Source organism: Phalacrocorax carbo, chromosome 6, assembly GCF_963921805.1.
Source record: "Phalacrocorax carbo chromosome 6, bPhaCar2.1, whole genome shotgun sequence".
NCBI lineage: Eukaryota > Metazoa > Chordata > Aves > Suliformes > Phalacrocoracidae > Phalacrocorax > Phalacrocorax carbo.
In genome coordinates, this window is record NC_087518.1 from 15,666,361 (window position 1) to 15,688,853 (window position 22,493).

The 22,493-nt window shown below is 34.1% G+C and overlaps 1 protein-coding gene across 2 annotated transcripts in view; it reads left to right on the forward strand.

Moving 5' to 3' along the window:
- Positions 1-22,493, forward strand: part of ERC2 (ELKS/RAB6-interacting/CAST family member 2) — a 535,854-nt gene that overhangs the window by 396,052 nt on the left and 117,309 nt on the right. For both annotated transcript variants that reach the window (XM_064453879.1, XM_064453878.1), the window contains exon 16: positions 15,107-15,172. In XM_064453879.1, the coding sequence (XP_064309949.1) occupies positions 15,107-15,133 (27 nt within the window). In that variant the 3' untranslated portion in view covers positions 15,134-15,172. The remainder of the gene's footprint in view (positions 1-15,106; positions 15,173-22,493) is intronic.

Genomic DNA, 22,493 nt, shown 5'->3' on the forward strand with positions numbered 1-22,493 from the left:
AATCATTGTTTGATACTAAGTTAGTTTATAAGTTCATAATGTCTAGGCAGAAATAAAAAGGAAAAATGATGAAGTTATAACAGGGTCATATGATAGACAATTGGGAGACAAAGAGGCAAATGATGCTTGTTTTAGAATGATCAATAGAGTTGTACTAAAGACAGGAAGTGGTAAGTATGAGAAAACTCAATTTCTTGGATACCAACTGAAAAAAAAACCAACCCAAACCTGAACAACAGAACACAGAATCCTTCAAGTTCTTGGAACTTGTTAAGAACAACTTTTTCTTTCAGAAACTGGAGAAGGGTATTAAGGACTTGCTGTCTTGGTTTGAGTTCTGTTTCTTATTAATAGAGATAAGTTAGCTAAGTTTATAAAAGAAGGCCAAATTGTCTGAAAATGACCATGAAGTAAAAAAGGTTTTGGATCTGTGCAGGGCATAGAATGAGAAAAACAGAACGAAGGCAAGACGTGAAAAAACAGGTAATAACAACCTCTGTGTTACTGAAATCCATACACTTGTTTCAACTAATTCAAGAAACCTGAACCTGTAAAGAAAATTTGATGGACAAGACAATGTAAGAGAGCTAACATTTAGTGAAGAGGGTGCTTTTCAATGTACAGTAACGGGTTATTCAGGAAGAGAACATATAAGAAGCAAATTGGAAGTCTGTATCAAAATAACTTCAAGAACTTAAAAAACTTAAGAAATTATATGAATGATGGAAATGGGTACACGATTAAAGACAGAGCACATGAAATACTAGCTATTTTACTAGTATTTACCAGTACTAGTATTCTCAGTTTTATTCTGAACTGTTTATGATTATATTCAACAACTCATCTGTAGGATATAGGAGATCCTTGGAGGCTCGAGGAAGGCAAACACTGTCCTCAACTTTACAAATAAAATGTGTGGGGATTTATTAATAGATTTATTTTAGACGCTGGAAAGCTATGGAATAAATTACTAATCAGTGAATCAATAGAAAGGCAGTAATCTTTTTACTGTCCATTTTCAGTAGCTTGATGTCTGTTTCAGACTGTATGATGGTATCTATCCATCTCAGTGTATATCAGATCACTTTATACCTGCTTCACCCTTATTCTCTTTTCCTAGTCATCAACTGGTGGTTCCTATCTCAGAACAGATAGACTGTTTTTACGTTACGTTCTTGAAGATAGGAAATTGTTTACCACTTTATTCTTGCACTCTTTCCTAGGTGACAGTTTTGGGCCACTCTCTAATACAGAATGCAGATCTAGATGGCTGTTACATAGCATACCTATCCTATATTTAGTCTGGCTGTATTTGTCAAGGACAAATTATGTCAAGCAAATCTAATTTCCTTTCACAGGGTAACTGGCTTTGTGTCTAAAGAAGAAAGTGGTAGCTGTGACATACTTTGAATTCATAAGGACTTTAACACTGTCCCACCATATAGTTGTAATATACAAATGAATACATTAATTTGTAATGTAATTAACATGTAATGTAAAATGGATTACAATAATAAAAGCTGGAACTTTAAATAATACTATTTTAATTAAATTAATTATGAAATCACCCCAAGATGGGTGTGCGACTGATACAAATAAAATGCTACAGACAAATTTTCTGTTATTCTTTGTCAGATAGGAGGGGCATTTACAGCAGGGTTCCAGAGAGGTCTGTCCTTTAACTGCTTCTGTGGAGCATTTTTATAAGAAATTATTTCCGTAATGAAATAAAAAAAAAAAAATTAATATTGTTGATAATGAACCAAGCTGCAAGGAGCTGCAAGCATAGTAGGGGCAGTTTAACTGCTCAATAAGTTGTTCCAGTCTCAAACTGGAGAGGAAATCTAGAATAAGTAATCTGAAATTCACTAAAGACAAGTCCATTTACAAGGGAGAAGTCATATGTACCGATGAGCCAATAACATGGAAAAAGGAATCTGGATTGCACATAATATACAGCAACAATGGAATACCATTGCAATGAGGTTGGATCTAATTCTGGGATGGACGTAATACTGGAAAAGGAGCAGGAAGCAATTATTCTGTTCTTTCCAGCACTGGTGAGACCCATCTGAAAAGCTGTGTACAGTTTTGATCACCATAATTTAAGAAAGAGAGACCAATTAGAAAGGGACAAAAGGAGAGCAACAAGAATGATAGGAGTTTTAGAGAGCATGACCTATGAGGAAGGCTTAAAGAACTGGGTTTGTTTAGTCTAGAAAGTACTAAAGCGGAGACATAAGTCTTCTAATACATTAAATGTTGTTGTAAAGAAGACGATGATCAATTGTATTCCAGTGCCCACTGGAGAAAGAGTAGGAGTGGTAAATTTAATTTATATACCAAGAATAACTAGGTTAGTTATTAAAAAAGGACACCTTTTCACTGTGTGTCTAATGAATCTGTAAATAGAAAGAAAATGAGGACATTTTTTCATATAGATGTAATGGAAGCTCCTTTCTTGGAGATTTTTAAGAACAGATTAGATGAATATCTGTGGCACATGATAATAGCTTTCTTTCATCTTGTGTTGGGACACTGGCCTTGGAGTAGGTGTTCTTCTGAAGTACTGCCATCCCTAAATTTCCACAGACCCTGTGAACAATGGATCAGCTCAGCAAATGTTTACTTATGAAGCAAGCAAGAAGGACATCCATAGCAAAATCCTTACTCAAATAATCTTTGAGAGCAGCAGTGTCAATGATAATCATGAGTGAACTCTAGTCATTTCTTTAGCTTACATTTTTTGATCATGGATTTCATTTTTTTCCTTTTTACTTTCTGTTATTTACCATTACGTACAGTACAGTAATTTAATTGCCATGTGCCATACAATCCTGTATTTCCCGTTCAACAGTGTATTACACATAAATTCTAGATATGTGGTTTTTAATGACCATAATCCAGCATACTGCTAGTGGCTTGAAACCACAGAATAAACTGAGAAAATAATAAACTTGCAAATTATCAGAGGGCATTTTCAATTTTGTAAGGAGGCAAGAAAGTGGTGCATATTTTAACATAAATGCCATTTAATTTAGTGAATGCTAGGGAAGGTTTTTGAAAGTTTTTTCACAAATTCTGGAGAGAAAGAGATAGTTAAACATCCAGTGTCAATCTTGAAACTCTTCTGATTTCTATGGATAACACTGGATTTTCTAATTTATATGCTATATTTGTATAGAGAAATACATGTATGCAATTATATATATGGCCGTAAAAGTATTTACCTGTCCATTTTAGCACATATTTGTAAGGAATAATAAGACATTTCATACTTACTGATGTAAAACACTGTATATATGCTACTGTGAGTCTATACTCCCTTTAAAGAGAATGGTGTACCACCAGTCCCTTGGAAGAAAAATACACATGCATCCTGCTTGAAATATACGTACTTTTTACATGGTGCTGTTCAGCTATTGACATTTTGTTTTAATGATCATGGTTTTATTATAACTGTTACTTGATATCATATCCTGCTATGGGCAGCATGTGGCAGCATAGTTCTAGATGTAGTAAAGGATGGGATCTCTGAGTTCTCTCGAAGGAACTAGTTGGGCACCTTTTTTTCAGATGTAGTGGATGTGTTTGGGTCTTATGGGAGCTGCTAGGGAGCAAAGCCAAGGGTTTCCAGCCACTTCTTGCCTTTATCCCCTCTTTTTTTTTGCTCTTCTTTTTAGGCATAGGTTGGCAGCCTTTTTTGCTGTTGTATGTCTGGACCTAAACTCTGGGGAAGATCTAAGAAAACTTCACAAGCAGTAGGAAGAGACTAACTCTTCTCTGCCCATATACATGATCACGTTACAGTGAGTCATGATACGGTCCCTAGTTAAGTTGGTGCATCTGATTTTTATTTGATGTAAATACATTTCTGTGAATTGAGTGCTGCCATGTCAATAACATTGCAATATTAACCGTTTTTACTAGTCTTTTAAAAACTTGGGAAAAAAGATAGTTTTGCAGCTTTGCACTAAAAACTTAGATTTATTTTCTTCAGTTTTGGCTTGAGAGTTGGCAATCTTTCTTAAGTTCCACCTGGAAACATTTTGGCAGTCAGTGTGTATCCTGGAGTGTGGGTGCAATACTCCTAGCATGAAAATAAGCTTAATAAGCATTCTGTACTAGCCTCAGTTTCCAAGGAGTTGTAATAAGTAGCCCCTTGTAGAGTGCATTACAGTAATCTAATCTGGATCGTTGCATCTGAGATCTATCTGGAACAAAAAAATCTCATGGCTAAATAAATGTGAACTTCCAGATCTAGAAGCTGCCCCATAACGTAGACTTCATCACAAAGCCTACTGTCCAACAGCCTGCCTGTCTTATTTCTCACCTCTACATACATACTGTCTTTCCTTTAAAACTTTTTCTCTTGGCCTCAGTTGCCCACATCATCTTTCAGTTTTTCTTCCTTGTATTGAAAATGTTTTGAAGGAAGTGCCTGTTTGTGTCACAAAAGTGACTGAGTGCTCTTGAAGCAAATTGCTGTTAATGTTGAAAGTTGATAGAAATCAGTGCATTTGAATTCCCTGCTATAGGTGCCTTACTGTACAGCAGTCCTGTCATTTTTTTCTTGTACTTCTAGTATGGTAAGAGGCCTGTAAGTTACTAACCAGCAGGGCATTCATTCTCACTAATACACAAGTCTGGTCAAATTGAGGCATCTCATTCCCTTTGGTTTTCTAATCTCAGAAGCCTTTTTGCCCCTGCATATTTGTATCCTGTTCTGAGTCTCAGGCTCTAGTTACTCATATTTACTTCCTGTTAATTTCAATGGGCTTTTGACATTCCTTGCTGTTTCTCAAACAGTTCTTAACTTATTGGCATATATGACAGATCTCTAACTCTAGGATGGTCTCCACATAACAAATAGCATTCTTTTGCTATCACCCAGGACTTTCTTGTTCAAGTTCATGAGCTCTTTGCTATGTGGTTGAAAAGTCCTAAGTTCAAGTTGCACCTTATGGACTATACAGTAAAAAACTGTACTTGATTATTTAAATTAAAAGCAGCATCTCTACATAAAAAAAAGGACTTAGAAGTTGTGTAGGTAATCTATGATATGTATGCGTCTAGGATCTACTTAAGTTAGTTTGATGGCATTCTTAATAGGAAGTTATGCTATTTGAGGGGGCATATGGAAGAACTTGATTTTGCACCCACACAGTAGAAGACTGAAGGTATAACATTCAAAAAATTTTCATACTTTAGGACTTTATTGCCAATCCTGATGATTATAAGAACTATCAAATCTTCTTACTTCCCATAGTACTGGAGATTTTAAAAGACATAAAATGTAAGGTGTTTCTCATCTCATGAGTTTCCTGAATTCCCCAGCTCTAGTTGAATCAAAATTGAATGCTTTACCTCACGGTCACCAAGGCTACAAATATATTTTAGTTTTGTTTTATTATGAGAGATAATGTTCTCATAAAAAGAATATAATTTTAAGAAAAGTATGAATATCATAGGACATGCCATAAGGCTATAGGATCTGGCTGCTTTCCAAAATGTTGGCCCTATTCTTAAAAGATGTATATGAGGATGGAATGTCACTTGGTGCCATAAGTATGTAGCATGTTCTTTTACATCTTTTAATCCAGTCTGTCTATGTAGAGATTTTGTTCCTATTTAAAACATTTGTGGTGGCTCTTCTACAGGGTAGTGGTGATTAGAAGTAATTTCTCGCAAGCTCACCATCAAGTTTTCCATTACTCTGAAATCTCAGCAAAGAGGCCTAAAAGGAAGTTCAAGGTTTCTGAACTGTCCTCTTATCTAAAGGAAAAATCCTCCTTTTTAGGGCAGTGATGGGGCAGTGTGTATCCATGAAGCTTCCCTTACTGCCATTCTCCAGTCAGAAAGCCAACTTTTAAAGAACTATCTGATAACCGTCTTAGTATTAAATATGTGTTGTTTTAAAAATATTTTTTAAAGTATGCTGGTAAACGAATTCATTTGAGAAAAGAAATCACATACAATGATGCATGAAACTTGACAACAATCTGACTGTTGGGAAGTAGGAGTACACCACTAAAAACTAACTTTTTGAAGAAGGCCATGTGCTCTCAAAAAAAGTGTTTATTGATTTGTAAAGTGGCGACTGGTCTTGGCAACAGGTCTTTGTTCATCAGCTGGAACTGCTAACTATCCTTGGAGTTGCTGAAAGACGATATGTGAAAAACTCTGAACAGGTCAGATGGGATTTTGTTTGAGGTGGATGACTTTGAAATCAGGGCACAGGACAGTCAAACAATGATTATTACTTTAGTGTCTGGATCCTGATCTGCAAATCACTGTATTGATCCATACATAATTTTAGGGAAAAGGCGTGCTTGCAACTTTGTGTATTTTGGCAGCTCTGGCTATTAGGACAAGGCCTTATATTCTGTGGCCATACTGGAAAATTGCCAACCTCAGACTCCTGAATAGGCCTCAGGAATATTGAAACTTGGATTTGTCTTTAAAAAGAAAGAACGCAAAACCAAATAACATAACTTAAAAGGAGGACAAACATAAACCAAGACAGATTATTTTAGCTTATTCAAATAACCATGGTTATTTGAAAAGTGTAAAATTCTTCAAATTTCTTTAGCCTGTGAGTAGAAAGTTCAATCTGAGCAGTAGTATCTGGAAAACAAGTATCATGTTTGGGAGCTTTCTACAACGTTAAAACTTTGTCTTTTTGTTGTTCAGGAAAGAAGAAACAAAAATAAAGGGAAAAACCAAAGCACCAGTGACATTTTAGTATATAAAAGAAGTGATATGATATAGAAGTTTAATGCAATAAATTGGAATTATTAGGTCCCTCTGTGACCCAGATTTTGTTTAATATTCTATGTGTTTCTTTATCCTGTGTGTTTACACATTTTATTTGGGCAAGTGTGAGCTTGCTCTTGTCTGTTCACTAAATGTATGTGAACTTGTTCTGCTGGTGCCTCAAGCTTCAAGGAAGCATGCAATTGCATTAGCACAGTGCTGAGCCTGCACTAAGCTTGGAGTCACATGGATTTATTTAATTTAGGAATTTGGGCAGGGCAAGGTTTGCTTGTCGGTACATTCAGTATAAACAATCCCAGGCATATCCATTGTAAATAACTAGTATTGTGCTGGATTAATTAGTGTTTTGAGATCTCCAGAGTGCAGTGCAAATTAGTCATATAAGTGCTTTCACATTTTAAAGTATTTCCTCTAATTTTTCATCTTTGATACACATATTCTCCCTCCAGAACAAAGAACTTGTGATTCATGTCACACATTGTTCAGACTTGTTGAACTGAATGCAGTAAGTCCTATTTGTATCGTGGTCACCATTAAAAAGTGAATTTTCTGATTAAATTGTATGCAGTTATGATAGTTATATTGTTTCCTATAAACATGCAACTGAATGGCAAATACTTCTCTTCTAATGAGGATGTAATTTCTAAGCATTTCCCGAAAGTCAGTAAGTGTTATCATATGCTTATTTCAGTAGATACAGAGAATTTTTCCTTCCTCTGACAGCTAGCTAGGTATTTCTATCTACTTTACCCTGAAACTGAAATAGTCTTCCACAGAGGCTTGCCTAGATTTTGAGGATAATAAAATTGGTTTCAAATCTAAATTTCATTGTAGATTACATTGTACTTGTGCTGAAACAAAATAAGGAGCCTTGAAATTTGGAAGAGTCTGCTCTGAGTTTGATTTTATCTTTCAGGGTTGCTCCTGATTTTGATATACTGCCATTTTTCAGTTACAAACATTGTGCTCTACTCAAGGTTTCTCATTTAAGTAAGAGCCAATAGAAATTTGTAATATTTGTTAATGTTTTTGTTATTATTACCTCTTAATAGTAATTATACTGTATCCAGATAATTTTTCATATCCCTTTTAATTATATTAAATTTGTAATTTGAGTGAGAGACCAGCTAAACTGGAGCTGCATTAAAAGTAGGAAGTAGAAAATAAGTTTTGCTGTCTATGATACCTCCAGGAGATGGATTTTGTATATTGAAAAGTTATACCTCTCCTTTGCTTACAGAAATGAATTTATTTTATGTTTTGAGGTTTAATAAATGTGATATAAATGTATACATACTGCTCAGCATGTATATTTATATATATCTATATTTATATGCTAGCTTTGCAGTCTTTTCCACATATGGAAGAATTTTTTGAGATCATGTTTAGCTATAGAAACCTCTCCCCCTCACTTCCTCTGAATGTGTGCGTTAGAATATAAAACACTTATATAGAGGTTTACATTTATCATATATTTCTTACTAGAAAAAATAGCTGCCACCATCAGAGTCTAAAATAGGCCTTTAGACCATCTGAAAGAGCCAAAAATGCATTTCTTGGAGACAGTAACTTGATAACAAAAGTTGCATATCTGGCACTGGTTACTTAAGTGAGATAACATGTCACAGGCTTTCACTACAAAGGGGACCATAAATTTTTGCATTGCAAATCTGATTTCACGGACCACTTCTTGTAAGAAGCATTGGGTTTCCACTTCATATAGTGATAAAACTTTAGAATGCACGAGTATCTGGTGAAACATCTTATTCATGTTAATGCTAGTCTGGGTGTTGTAAAGTAGTCAGAAACAACCTTCCGCTTACCCACATCACCAGTATTTATGTTTGATTTTAACCTAACTATATACAAATAGAACAAATTATGAGATGGGTTTTATGGTCATTTTCATAATTGGATGATGCATGGTTACTTGTGACCCCTTCTGTTATGGATAGGTTTGAAAATAGATCTGTGACACAAATCCATATTGCTGAAGTGATTTTAAAGATTTATTCAACTTTTTGAATATACAAATGAAACATAAAATAAAGACCTTCTAAAACTCTGCACACCAAAGCTTTAAATGAATCCACTGTTAGCCTTTCCCCTTTCCAGGTACAAGCCCAGTTTTTCAAATCATTCATGCACAAAGTTCTTCTGTAGTCAACTGTTTTGTGTATGGAGAGTTCATGAGATTAGTGCTCAGCTATGTTTGCTCCTAGAAACTAAGTAGCAGCTAAAAATCTTCCTAAGCTCTGAAAGATACTGATTTTAGGATAAGTTCTTGATTTGAAAGAAATGCCATTACTTAGCAGGTCGATTTCTGTGTCACAAGGGGAAATTAATATTTGTTAATGTAATTGTTTGCTCTAAGTAGGACAGTTTCACAGTCCAGAGCCAGTAGTTACATGTTTAATGACCCATTAGTAGCCATAGATAATAAGGAGAGTAGCGTAAATCAGTCATCAGAAAGTTAGTTCAAGAGATGAGCAGGTTATCACTAGATTTATTTAACCCAAGTTAAGATATTAATTCTTAGCATGCCAGCACATGAAAGGGAAATGTGATGAGCCTTGTCAGGAAGGGTCTTCTATTGTGGGAAGAGAGCCAGAAAAGCTTAAGTCATCAAGTTTTTAATGTTGCCTGTGTTGCAAAAGCTTTTGTCTAAAAGGAGATTAGTATTTTTAAATTTTTATTCAAAGGATGGATCTTATAAAAATACTTGAGCGTCACAAAAGTAAGGGGACGTGTGCTGTACTTCAGCTTTGTGGAAGTATTTGCTCTTTGTTTTTTGAGTCAGTTTCACTATATTCTTCACTTCAGATAGCCAAATTTTGTACACCAGCAGGCCTCATGGTAATGCAGAATTTTGCAGTCTTTGAGTGCATCTACATTTGGGTTTTAGTTCTGATCAAGAGTGCAGATTTGAATCAAATCTCCTGATCATTCCCACTTACTGCACTATGGTTCATGTCCAGAAGCGGTGTTGGTGTGGGCACACTGAATTCCTGTTTCATTAAATTTAATTGAAAGACGTGTTCCAGGAGGTCCCCCAACACAGTGAAATTACTAATGGGAATTCAGTCTTGGAGACAGAGCAAAATTAATGCAGAATACCCCCCCAAGATAGGTGTATTGTACAGGTGCTGATTCTCAATACCAGTTGTATTGGTTATAGATCTGTTGCTGTTGCAACACACTGCTAAATATAACCTCTTGTAAGTATTTCACATTCACCCATAATCAAGAGTATGCTATACATAGAATGGTTATGAATAATCTATTCTGGCATCTGATGATTAAAATTTTTAGTTATACTTAATCATGTAGACCATTATTAAAATTATCATTTGTTTCTAACCTGCTGCGTAATGTAGCCCCTTTTATCTGAAGGCCACTGTCTCAAATTTGCTACTGAAACTGATGAACCTTAAAGAGCTGATGGCTGAGCAATGTGCCTGCAAAACTCATACTGAGATACACTTCAATAATCTAACAGAAGACATCTTTATACAAGCTTTTTACATCTGTGTGTAGTGTTATCCAAGCGCTGTTCTTTAAGTTCCTCACCTTGCTACTTTGAAGCCAAGTTTTGAGCTTCTAATGTTAAGTTTTACGGCAACTGGATCAGAACAGCAAATCATGTTTAGTAACACCAGATATTTCTTTTTAAGTTATTAAGCAACTATGACAAATAGCAGCACAGAAGAAGAAAGGACTAGCAAAAGGATGAGAGAAAATCAATGAATTAATAATCTATGCATAGCCATTTACAAAGGCTTTCACAGTACTTGAGATTATACCACTGTACTGTACCTAAATATATGTCCAAATTAGAGACTTGGATGCCAGATGCCTGTCTATCCAGACATTGCCTAAAAATAGAAGGCATTCCATATCTTAAATATTTTTAATTTATAATAATTTTATAATAATTATACATGTGTACTAATTTATCAATTTAAATGGTATTTCTTGAATTTGGGGGTTTTTGCTTTTTGCTTGCCTTTAATTAACATTTTGCTTTTCAGTTTTTGTCATTGAATTGCTATTCTTGACCCAATGAAAGATCCAAGTTTAGAATGCAGTTAATGTACACAAACATTAATCAAAATTTGCTTGAGTATAGTTTATTGTTTGAAAGAGCCATAGATTAATGATTCTGTAGGATACACACTGATATGAAAGACTAAGCATGCTTCTGGAAGCCTCTGATCTAATATTATTAAATGATAAGGTATAACTGCAGCTTTTATTTTGCTTCATACTGTGTCAAGAATGCAAAAATAGGTAAAGGAATTCATTTGTCTCAGGACATCAGTGAAGAATTCTGTATTCTCTTACATTATCTGTTTGTATTGAGGTACCAAGCCTTAGCTTCTTGATAGAATAGTTTATTCCTAAAACCAATTAAAGCTATAATCCTGATTCTTATGTGCTTTTTTTCCAGTGCTTTTGGGTAGTTGTTCCTATCTATAGCGAAAAATCTGTAAAGCCTATAGCACTAAGTTGGGATTTTCACAATTGAATGTCCACTCCTCAAAATGTAACAGGCAGCACAATGACAAGGATAGTTGTCTTAATCTCATAGCTTTGATCCAATACACAGGAAGGAGGTAGTGCAGGCTTGAAAACAACCTGTCTGCATAATGGGAATAGTAAGTGATCAATGAGTTCTTTTAATATTCCTTTAAGATCTTGCATCTGTATGTTCTGGTTACCGTTAAATTAAAAAGTGGCAGAATATATCATGAAATAATGGTCCTTGGTTTAATCCTATCTTTTTTTAATAAAAAAGAGGGTTGATGTTCTCCAATATCTGTAGGAATTTTACTTTTCTTCTTAACTATTGTCAAATGCCAAGTATTTTTAGGTCAGTGCATTATCTAGTGTCAATATATGACGTAATGAACTAAACAATAACAAATTAAGTAATAAAGCATGTAATTTTGAAACGTTGGGCTTTTTTGATAGGGATGCTGAGTGAGTTTTGCTTAGGTTAGTGCAAATCTCTATCTTCTATAAATAATTAGTATGTGGAATTGAAAATGTGATATGAACGTATTTTCTGGCATAGGAATAAATCAAGGAAAAATACTATGTAGATACAGGTTTTTAAAACAAGGCAGTAGGCCGAGACTGGTTTTGAGGTTGCTCTTAGTATTAAAAATTTAAAATCTAGTGAGGATTTGTTTTCTCTGTTCAGTTGTCTGTCAAAACAGATCACTGTGTTTAATTGATTTTTTATGAACTTGTTAATCACTAAAATTGAAAAATGCATAATAAACTCTGTGTACAGAATAAGATCATGGCACAGACATTCTCACTAAAACAGATATGAGGAAAAAAGATGGAAGAGGATTTTTATTAATTGTAGATGTTGAAGGTGAAGTGGACCATGATCATAATCTGGACCTGATGGCTCAATAATTTCTTCTTTAAATCTGTAATTTTAAAAAAATTATTTTAAATACAGTTAGTCATATCTTTTAGAAAGTGTCTTAGTCTTGATATAAAATCTTCAAGTCATCCAGAACTGATGTGTTATTGAAAAGTATGTACCATATTTGCAGTGTAATTACATCCTATAAATATCCATCTAGCTTTTTCCTGCTAGAGAAGAGAGCTGTCTCCTTTTCTCTATGTGTTAGTTAATAGTGATCAAATTATTTTTTCAATATTTTCAGAGTGATAAGCTAGGTTGAGTATCTTTTTTGGTTTTCACTGCCAGTTTTATTTTTCAATAATTTTGTTTCCTGATCTAGTTACAGTCTTTCAAATATTCAGAAAAGTATGACATGAGCACCCTATGTGTAATTCTATTAATGGTCTTACGCTACTGCATAGAGATACAGCAAACCTTTCGATTTTTATTTCTCTGCCTGTATTTGTCCTTGTAAATTCAACATGGTACCACATGTTCACTTCCAACATGATCTGTAAAGCCCTTTCTGATATCATCAATTTCAGATGCAGTCCCCTGTCTTCTAAGTTTGCCCTGTACGTTTTCAAATGATGACACTGTATACATTATTTCAGTCATATGCATATGCGGCTAATAACATTTATTCAGCTAATCCCAAATATGTTCACTTTTCCAAGCAGTCTTTGTCAGACTTTTCTTTCAGATCATGGAAATACAGAACAATTTTGGGATGAGGAAAAATATCTGCAGGTCCCCTTCCTTCTCCAACAAAATTCATTCCGTATAGAGCTAATTTTGCTCACACTGTGACTTGCGGCACATAATCAAACGCCTTACAGAAATCTCAGCATATTATTTCAAAGCACTTACCCTATTAAAAGAGTCTCTATGTAATTGGAAAAGATAGAAAGTTAATTTGAAAGGACCAGTACTCAATAAAGCGATGTTAATTGACATTAACTGAGCTCCAGCTTTTAAGTTATTGCTTACTGTGTATCAGGATCAGTGTCAAACTATATAGTCTGTAATTTCCCATAATGCTTTTTAAAATATTTGACAATATTCAAATTTTCAACTCTTCTAGAACTCTGCCAAAAAGAGATTGTGCAAATAATTTAAGTAAAAATGAACGTCTGCCTGTTTGAAGAATTACAGTACACTAAACAGCAAAACAGCTGTTTGTAGTTAGGAGTAATTTGGAAACGTACTGAGTTGCCATTTTGTTGAATTTTGCTGTTTTTAAAGATATCACCAAAGATTAATCTAATGTGTTCTGTTAGTGAAATAGGATCAAACTACTCAGTGGGAAAGAAATCCTTCAGTCTTTCTTCAACCTTTACTCTGGCAAAACTCTTGTCAACTTCAAAGTCAATTCAATTAGCATTAGTCAGCCTGAATAAAAGTAGCTCGTGCAGAATTCAGGGGGAAGGACTCGTATTTTCAGTGAGGCAAACCCAGCTCATTGGATCTTTTACAGAATCTGTCCCTTTTTTCCAAAAATAAATAAAAGTATTTAGTCCTTACTGTGGCTTTGCGATGTGGTATACTTGTGCAGACCTTATAACCAAGATGTGTTCCAAGTTAACTGTAAAAAGATTTACCCACATTTCTTCTGTGTTAAATGATAGCTAAGTTTATAGTGGATTGTCAGATTTCTTTACTTAATTCAGCAACATGCAAGACATCTATCTTAACATCTGGTTTTTAATAACAGTTGACATCTGGGAGCTCTTTTTTATTCCAAGAATGGACTAGGAATAGTAGTGATACTGGCAGTGTATATTTTCGGGCTAAAATTCCTGTCCATTTCAATCATAATTAATTGCCATTCATTTTATTTAGATTTTAGATTTAATTAAGTGCCAGCAATGTGTTACACCAGCTAACTTTCAAAGTTTTGAAACTGTAGAATGTAATTTTTTATATTTCTAAAATATTAATGAGTGAATTTTAAGGATAGCTAAAATTACAAGATTGTATTTGATTTTGAAATGCTGAGTTAAATGAAAAATGTTGTTGTGCATCTCTGTTCTAGAAGCTGACTATCGCATCAGAATTTGGCACAGTAGAACTACAGATATATAGATATGCATATACGCACCTGTGTGTGCTTAGGTAAAGAACCATTATAAAAAATGTAATCTTCAGTAAACGTATCCATGGAAGAACATTTCACTCTCCTGGTTTAGTTCATGTTTTTTATTTTCTTCTTTTTAACTTTCAGCATATCTACAGTAAAATAATCCCTTTTTAAAACAAATTCATGAAATTGGTAATTTTTTTTGTATTTGCCATTAATGTTATCTATTATTAAAACTCTAAATAAATGTGTAAACCTAATGGTTCAAAAATGGAAAAAAAGAGAGAAACTGTCTAATAGTTTTCAACAGTGTGCTGTGTTTAAAGATTGCTTAAAAGACAGATTTAATTGATAGCACATTAGAATAGCATACTTTGCTAATGATAGATTTTTTTGATTCTTCAGCAGTTTTGTATCTTTTAACCTAACAGAATGTAACACAATTTAATTTTAGTAATTAGTTTGCTTACTTATAAGGTTTGATCTATTTCTGCTGTCAATGTTGGTTTGAATTGCGTGCAATTAAAAAATAGATAATCTTTTAATATTTAATCTTATAATCTACTTCCTACACACTGTTTTAACTGGGTGGGAAAAATGTTTACGTCACTGTTCTTGTTTTTTTGGTTGCTATAGATACAGATTCTTGTATATGTAACACAAACTTGTTCTGTTGTTTTTGCTGGCTTATATATTCTTTTAAAACATCATGTTTTTAACAGCCAAGGAAATTGTATTTTATATGCACCAAAGTAACTAACCTTTTCTTCTTTCATTCCAATGCTAACATCTTCTATGTGCATCTCCTAATGTCTGGCACACAGGATGACGAGGAGGGTATATGGGCGTAGACGTTCCTATAAACCAAAGTTCCAGTTTTGTTCTGAGGGGTGAGAAAGTCTCTTTTCTATCTCTTTCAAGTTACAGTCTAACTTTTATTATTTCAAACCGCACAGAGTTGTTTGTTTTTTGACAAATGTGTTTGTGAACCCTGTAAAAAATGTTTTCATGCAATGAACAATGAGGAACTATGCCTAATGGTTTAATGGTCTAATGGTTTAATGTTTTTTCACAGCCTATTGTGGCAAAAGATGTAGGTAGGTACAAAACTTTAAAAGGAGTATATTTCTATCTGCTTGTACCTGTCTAAACAATTTTCTCTTTTCAGTAGATAAGAATTTCTTTAAACTAGTATTAATAAACTAGTATTATTATTAAACTATTAACCTAGTATTATTAAGCTAATATTAATAATATAGCATCCTGAAAATCCCTATAAGAAAACTGTAATATCTTTGCAGAATGAGTATGAAAGTTTGATACTTAAGAAAGTTTGCACCAGATTAAGCATAAAATTTTACTGAAATAGAATTTGTAACATGCATGGAAAAAATGAGACTACCTGTTATGCTATAAGGTTTTAGTGAAATTTTAAAATATGCAGCAGATGCTTAATAAGGAAAGTATAAACTGCCTGTGCAGTATGTGCTCTTTGCCTGAAATAATCTGATAGACTAACATCCATAAAATAATTTGGTTGTAATATTTAAGAGTACAAAGTGCAACTTATTTTGTTTAAGCCTCTTTCAATTATGAGCAAATACTATATTGTCACTGTGTGTCAGTTATTGATCAGTGCATATCCACTTTTTTGGTGCTTGCCTTTGAAGTTGTAGGTAATTGTAGCTCATGATCATGGTGGTCTCAACGTTACTAACACCATCAGGCCTGGTGTTTCACTTGCAGAAATTGTCGCTCATATCACTATTTCTTACTGGAACAATTCTGTTTACCACAATGAGCCTGTTCAGAGGAGCAAAATCTACTCACATAAGTGAAGATTAATGTGTTATTAAAGCTGCCATACTTTATATTGCTTTGGCCCCTGTCACCCGAAGCGAACACTGTATGATTTGTTTTGTTTCCAGTAGTGTTATAAGCTGTGTTACAAGTCAGTCATTCTATTTAGGAGGACTAAAATCTCCAAACTAATTTTTGTTCTGGTAGATTTCCTTTTTAGACTAGTAGTGAGGTGCAAAATTAATGCTATCCGTAATGAATAATATGTATCTTGTTTTTTAAAAAATTAAACTGTTGAAGCTTTCTATAACAGGGAAATTTAAGATTCAACAATTGTAAAATAAAATAATGGGCAAGGTGATACCATTAAAATTTAAAAGAAAGCAACCTTGGTTTACCAGAGTACAATTATAAACATTTTTTGGTTTATGCTTTCTGATTCAATTTTAAATGTCATGCTTGTACAGGTTGTGTGTGTAGATAACCTCTGTGTTTATGGACATACATGTTGCATGTGGTAACAGTAGAAAAGGATGTGATTCATATTCTAAATTTTTTTGTTACACTTTCTTCTTTCCTGAAAATAAGCAGCCTAAAAAAGAGCCTGGAGTTGTTCTTTTTCACATAAAAATGTAAAAAAAAAAAGATTTATGGGTTTTATAGTGTTGTGTTTTAAGTAATTAGCAAGTTCTGTTAATGGCAGCTGCATGATATTTTAATAGCAGTTTATGATGTTATTTAAAAGTAATGTAATTTTCAGCTGTTTGTCAGCATCATTCTTCTGTTTTGGGTGTGGAAAGCAGATCTTTGTTTATTTTCCAGGCCCATATATACTTCCAATTTAAAAACAGACATTCCTCACTGACTCTTTTGTTCAAATGCCAACATAATTTATCTGGTATCGTTATATATCAAACCCTTGACAAATAACTTGTTTGCTGTTTCTTTTCAAGTGGGGGAGCACTGCAAAGGTAGTATAACCACTAGCTGGTAATAGGCATACCTGGTCCTCCAGACTGAACTCATGAGTAGACCTGTCCTTGTAGGTAGAATAGCCATGAGTCTAGTGGAATGGCTATCATAAGGTGAAAATTCATGTCATAGACCTTGTTCCTTAGGGGAGAAAAATAATTTATGTCCCAGACCCATAAACCTTTCTGAAAATGCATGTGATAATATTAAATTTCCTCATATTCACTATTAAGAGCTGTAATTATATCTTACAAATGAGGTGCTTACAAAAGATACACTTAGAAAAAATAATGGATAAATTTTTCTATTTTGCACAGTCTTGAGAGCTAACAGCTTGATTTGGCTGTGTAAGCACAGAGTTTGCAGTCTCCGCTCTTCTAGCTCCGCAGTGGAGGTTGCTCAGGTAGAACTGAGCTACTTAGCTCTTGTATTAAACCTGAGGAAAACTGGATTTAGTTCTCAGAAGTATCCCTGAGGGGTAAAAGTTATTATATGAACTACTTTAGAGTCCTTTATCCTACTTTCTGGTGTTTGAGCGGAGCAGCAGTTAAAAATTACTTGATTGTTAGATAACTCTGTGGTACATTCTGCCACATAGACCAAAGCCCTGGATCTCTTAATGAAATAAAAATTTTGGATAACTGGATTATTTCCTGTTTCTATTTACAATCAATACTAACAGTCAAAAGGCTGATAGAGCTGAATCGTGCAGGCACTGTCTTTGTAAAATACACGTTCTTCCACATTTGTTTGGTTTGTAAAAAGTCTGGACATTATAATCAGTTTTTTTATTATAACTTGCTCTATGATACTCCTTTTAGAATCCACTTTATGATGCTGTAGTTATGATTGAAAGGAGTAGTGCCTGAGACTTACTTTTGGAACATATTGATTTCTATTGCTATTTAAATAAGACACACAAGATTTCTCTTGGTTGCATGTGGCTCAAGGCTAAATGAATTTAGTAGCTCAAATGGTTAGTAATCAAGGTGAAATGAACTGTTGAATGTTGCATTACTATTTAAAAGTGGCATTGTTAACGTGAGTAGAATATCCAAGTAAGTGATTACAATAGATTTCTGTGCACAGTTTTATAGCTCTAGGCATAAACTCTACACTACAGAGTTCTGTCCTGTGTTTTTGACAGTGCATGTAAGAGGAGTCTGGATGCTCTTCTCACCAAGGCAAGGTGATAAAACTCCCTGAAAAATTGTTCACCACCAGGAGTAGCAGGTGCACTGTTCAGTTATCTTCATTGCAGTGTGGCTGCCTGGTTAGGCTGCTCAGGTCGACTCTCTGCATGATAGTGGTAGAGCGAATGCGTGGTCAAACTGGTAAACTTTCAGCAGCCTGTTGAAATAGATCTAGACACTAGGTAAGTGGAATTGGAATGGGATGGAGATTTCATCTCCTTGTAGGAAGGAGGTGATTTCAATCTTCATAATGTAAGGACTCAGAATTAGACGTGTTTTTACCATTCTTCCTCTCTCACTTTCTCCTGATTTTCATAACAAGTAGTAGGACTGAGGGAAATCAAACATCTCAGTTAAGCGTATATTAAAACACAGACTGACTTAATACAATTAAATTGGGTGTATATCTTCTTTATTTGTTTACTGCAGACTTCTGTCAAAAGTTAATTGTGAACATGAGAAAACCAGGAGACCCAATGAGAATGAACATGAGGGATATATTTCACATTGAAGAGGAAAATATAATTTTAGTAATAATTTAATTTTTAAAGTATTTGAACTGCAAGAATGTGGATTTCTAGGAAAAAAAAACCTTCACCTAACTTTTTAATGGTTTGTATATTTGCCATAATTTTTAGTTATACAGTTTAAATTATATAAACTATGGATGCAGCAGTTCCATTGTGACACACACTTTTGTTTATGAACCAAAGCATATTAATGTCTTTTTCGAGTCTCAAAGACACATTTGTTTTTCTTTAAAAAAACCTCGTGTACTAAGCGTACAATGATTTTGAAAACTGACTATCAAGAGATTATGGGAATCTTAATTTAATTTTTGTTACAGTAGTGTAAAATAAACAATATGCTTTTGAACTGGAGTTGATTGCTCTTTAAGAGGATTTCTTTTTCTATAAAACACAAAGACCTGAGATACCAAAATGTTTAGCTTCTGAACTTGTTTGGTTTCAAGTCTAATTTTATCCTGATTATATAGGCTTACTAACATTGCTTTAGGTACCATGCAGACAATCACCTGCAATCAAGTTTTCCTGAGGCCATGAGGTATCCGTACTCTGCCTAAATAAGGATAGTGCAGGCTGCTCCTCTAATTACATCTAAAAAGTAGTAAGTTAAAAATCAGTGAAGTCCTTTCAAACTTTACCACTTCAGTGCTGAAATACTACAGAAGAGTGACATGAAATGATGGTGGAAATGTACAGTGGCAGGACAAGAATGTGTTATAAGGTTATAGAGAGCTCGTTACTCATTAAGGAACAAATGAGGTATTCAGGGATATCTCTGGCCAGCAAATTTGGTAGCACATGTAGCTGCACTGGTTGGGGCTTGTTAGAAACAGGATCTCTTCCCCTCTCCTCACCCTTACAAAGGGAAAAAAAACAAAAGAAAATCAGGAGGTGATGATAAGTTTTAAGAATTAAGCCTATATAGCAGTCTGTCATGGGTACCTGAAGCCATGTGACTCTCAGAAAATATGATTCGTGGCACAGCCAAGGTGTGCAGATAGAATACAGGTGGGTTTTTTTTTCCATTCTAGTTCCTACCACTGAAGTGCAGCAGACACTGGAAAAACAGTTAGGACTTTGCCACAAGTTGTCCATGTGTCTGTAACAGAAATCAGCACAAAACCTGTTTGTACAGTATTTTGTTTGTACAGTACTGTAGACTTTATTCTTTGTCAGATGTGAAGTAAATCTGATGTTTTAAAAGACATTTCAGAGTGTTTGAACAAGGCTATTGTCTGTTATATCCTTAGAACAGGGTTACCTTCACACCTGAAACAAAGAGGGACTGAAGCTTATGCCTGCCAGCAAATAATGTCTAGTGGTTTTGAAACTAAAATAATAAAGCTAGTCTGGTAAATTTGGATTTAGGAGCTGAACATAAGGTCTGTAATTCTAGAATTTTGCCTTAGTAGTCACTGTGGAGGCAGTCTTTGGGAGGCATCAGAGTCATTCAGTAAAAAACCCTTCAAAGCAGAAATTGTCTACAGAATGGGCAAAAAAGTAAAGCTTCTTAATTATTGCTCAGACAAATATTCACTGTTTGCTCCTAACTATTGGATGTGTTTTGTATGTGATTTCAGGGAGGAGGAGGAGAAGGCTGTTTTAAAACAAACGTGGTGCCTAGCTTTGTCTTTGTTGAGATGTGGCGAACAGTTTTCTTTCAAGATGTCCTTACTAATAGCAGTATAAAGCATAACAAAATTTGGTCATGTTACTATATAAGGATATATTTAAAGACATTAACTGTTAGCTATTGTTCTGCTTTTTGTTTTCATTATTTCAAGTCAAGATTTTTGTAAATAATTTATTTTTCTTTATGTTTGGATATTCTGTTTAGCCTGTTTTGGAAAAAACATGTTAACTTTGAAATGAGTCTCAGTAGCATGCAAAGCAATGGAAAAATAAGGAGCATGACTGCAGTGTTCGTTTTAATTCTCTCGTAGAGTGTATGAATATTAGCTCTATGCTTAATTAGCTAGATGGGTGTTGTTACATTGACTGGAGCCCAAGGGCATTTTGGATTTGTGAATTTTTAGACATGATTGTTGTTTTACTGCAACTTGGGCTTTGCTAAACAAAAGGAGGAACCTCCCTAGGAATGTTTGTTTGGCAAACTATGGACAGATTTGTGACTAAGCTTCATTCCTGTTAAAATAATTTAATTCATAATGGCAGATGTTTATAGTTTTTTTTAATTGGGAAATTTTATATTAGTTTAAAAGTTACCTTTTTTTTAATGATATAACTACTGCTGGCATTTTGGGTATTAATTGCCCACTGTCGAAGACAGAGGGTTTTCACTAAAAGTATATAGGAATTTATTTAGCTGTATATATTTGGTTATTTTTCATTGACTATACACTGGAAATATGTAAATTGCTTGACAAACGTGAAACTTTTTCTGTGTTTCCTTTGGAATGGAAGATCAGTAAAGAAGATCAGCACTGTCCTTTTGGAAAAAAAAAAAATCTTAACTTTCTGTTACAGTGCTGCTATGGCCAAATACATTAGAGTTAAGGTCAGAAGTTGAAACCCGGGGCCCATTGAAGTAGATGAGAATCTTGTTATTTATTCCAGCCCTGCTATGTTTTCACTCCGAGTAGTTTCTGTATTTTGATTTGTTCATAGTCTTAGTAGGAAAAACAAAATCTGTGCATATACACATACATATTCTCAAAGAGATTTTTACAAACTAGATGTCTTTTACTTCACTCCAACAGGCATTTATCTTATCTTATCCTTGGTATTTATGAGACACCAAATCACCCTCATGTCTAGCTATAGAACTTTATTGTATAAATAAAATAGTTTTTGTCTGTCACTTGTGTTTTAGCTGTGTGAGTCAGGCCATTCTGCCTGAACTTTGGCCTCAGCTGCTTCACTGCAGGTGCAGAAGGTGTGCAAACAATCTAAAATGTAGCTGATGAACTGAACTTCAAAGCTTTTGATGTAGTCAGTCTAGAGACAACAATCACAGGGCCTACAACCATCAGTCATGCTCTTTTGTAATCTTCCATAGTAAAAATAAATAACATACAGGAGCGATTTTTAATACTGTAGAAAGTGAGAAGAGGCACTACGTATTTTCACACCTAAACTTTGTTTTGAAATGTTATAGTTGCTGTAAAGAGGAATATACAATCACTGACTTCACACCGAAGGAAGTAATCATGTGATCTAGATATAGTTTAATATCTGAAGCTAAGCTGACATCCTGAAAAAAGTAGCAAAAATCTGCTTTAAAGAGATTAATTCAATCATGAATTGCATTTTTTTGATTGCACTTCTACAAATATTCATGTGAACAAGTGAAATTACTATTATTTGTCTTGAAACCAGTTTCAAGCAGTTCTTTGTGAATATTAGAGTATATGAATATGGGACTGGCAGCACTCCATTCTTCTTGGAAGGTCTTGGTTTCTTTGGAAGTAGAAGTACCACCTGACTTAAAGACCTAATCAAAAGTCATATGACCTAAACTGTTTAATGTAAGATTTTGCAATTGAATACTAAAATATGAAAAAATGGTCAATCTTGAATAAACATGAAATTTATATAAATTGCTTTGGGAAGCTTATGAAAAATACAAGAGAAAATATTCAGTAGAGTACAGAAAATAATACATAATAAAAACTATCTAGTATCTGTTTTTATATAAACATATTTATTCATTGCTAGTTACAGTGCCATAATGCTGCTTTTTAAAATAACAACAACAA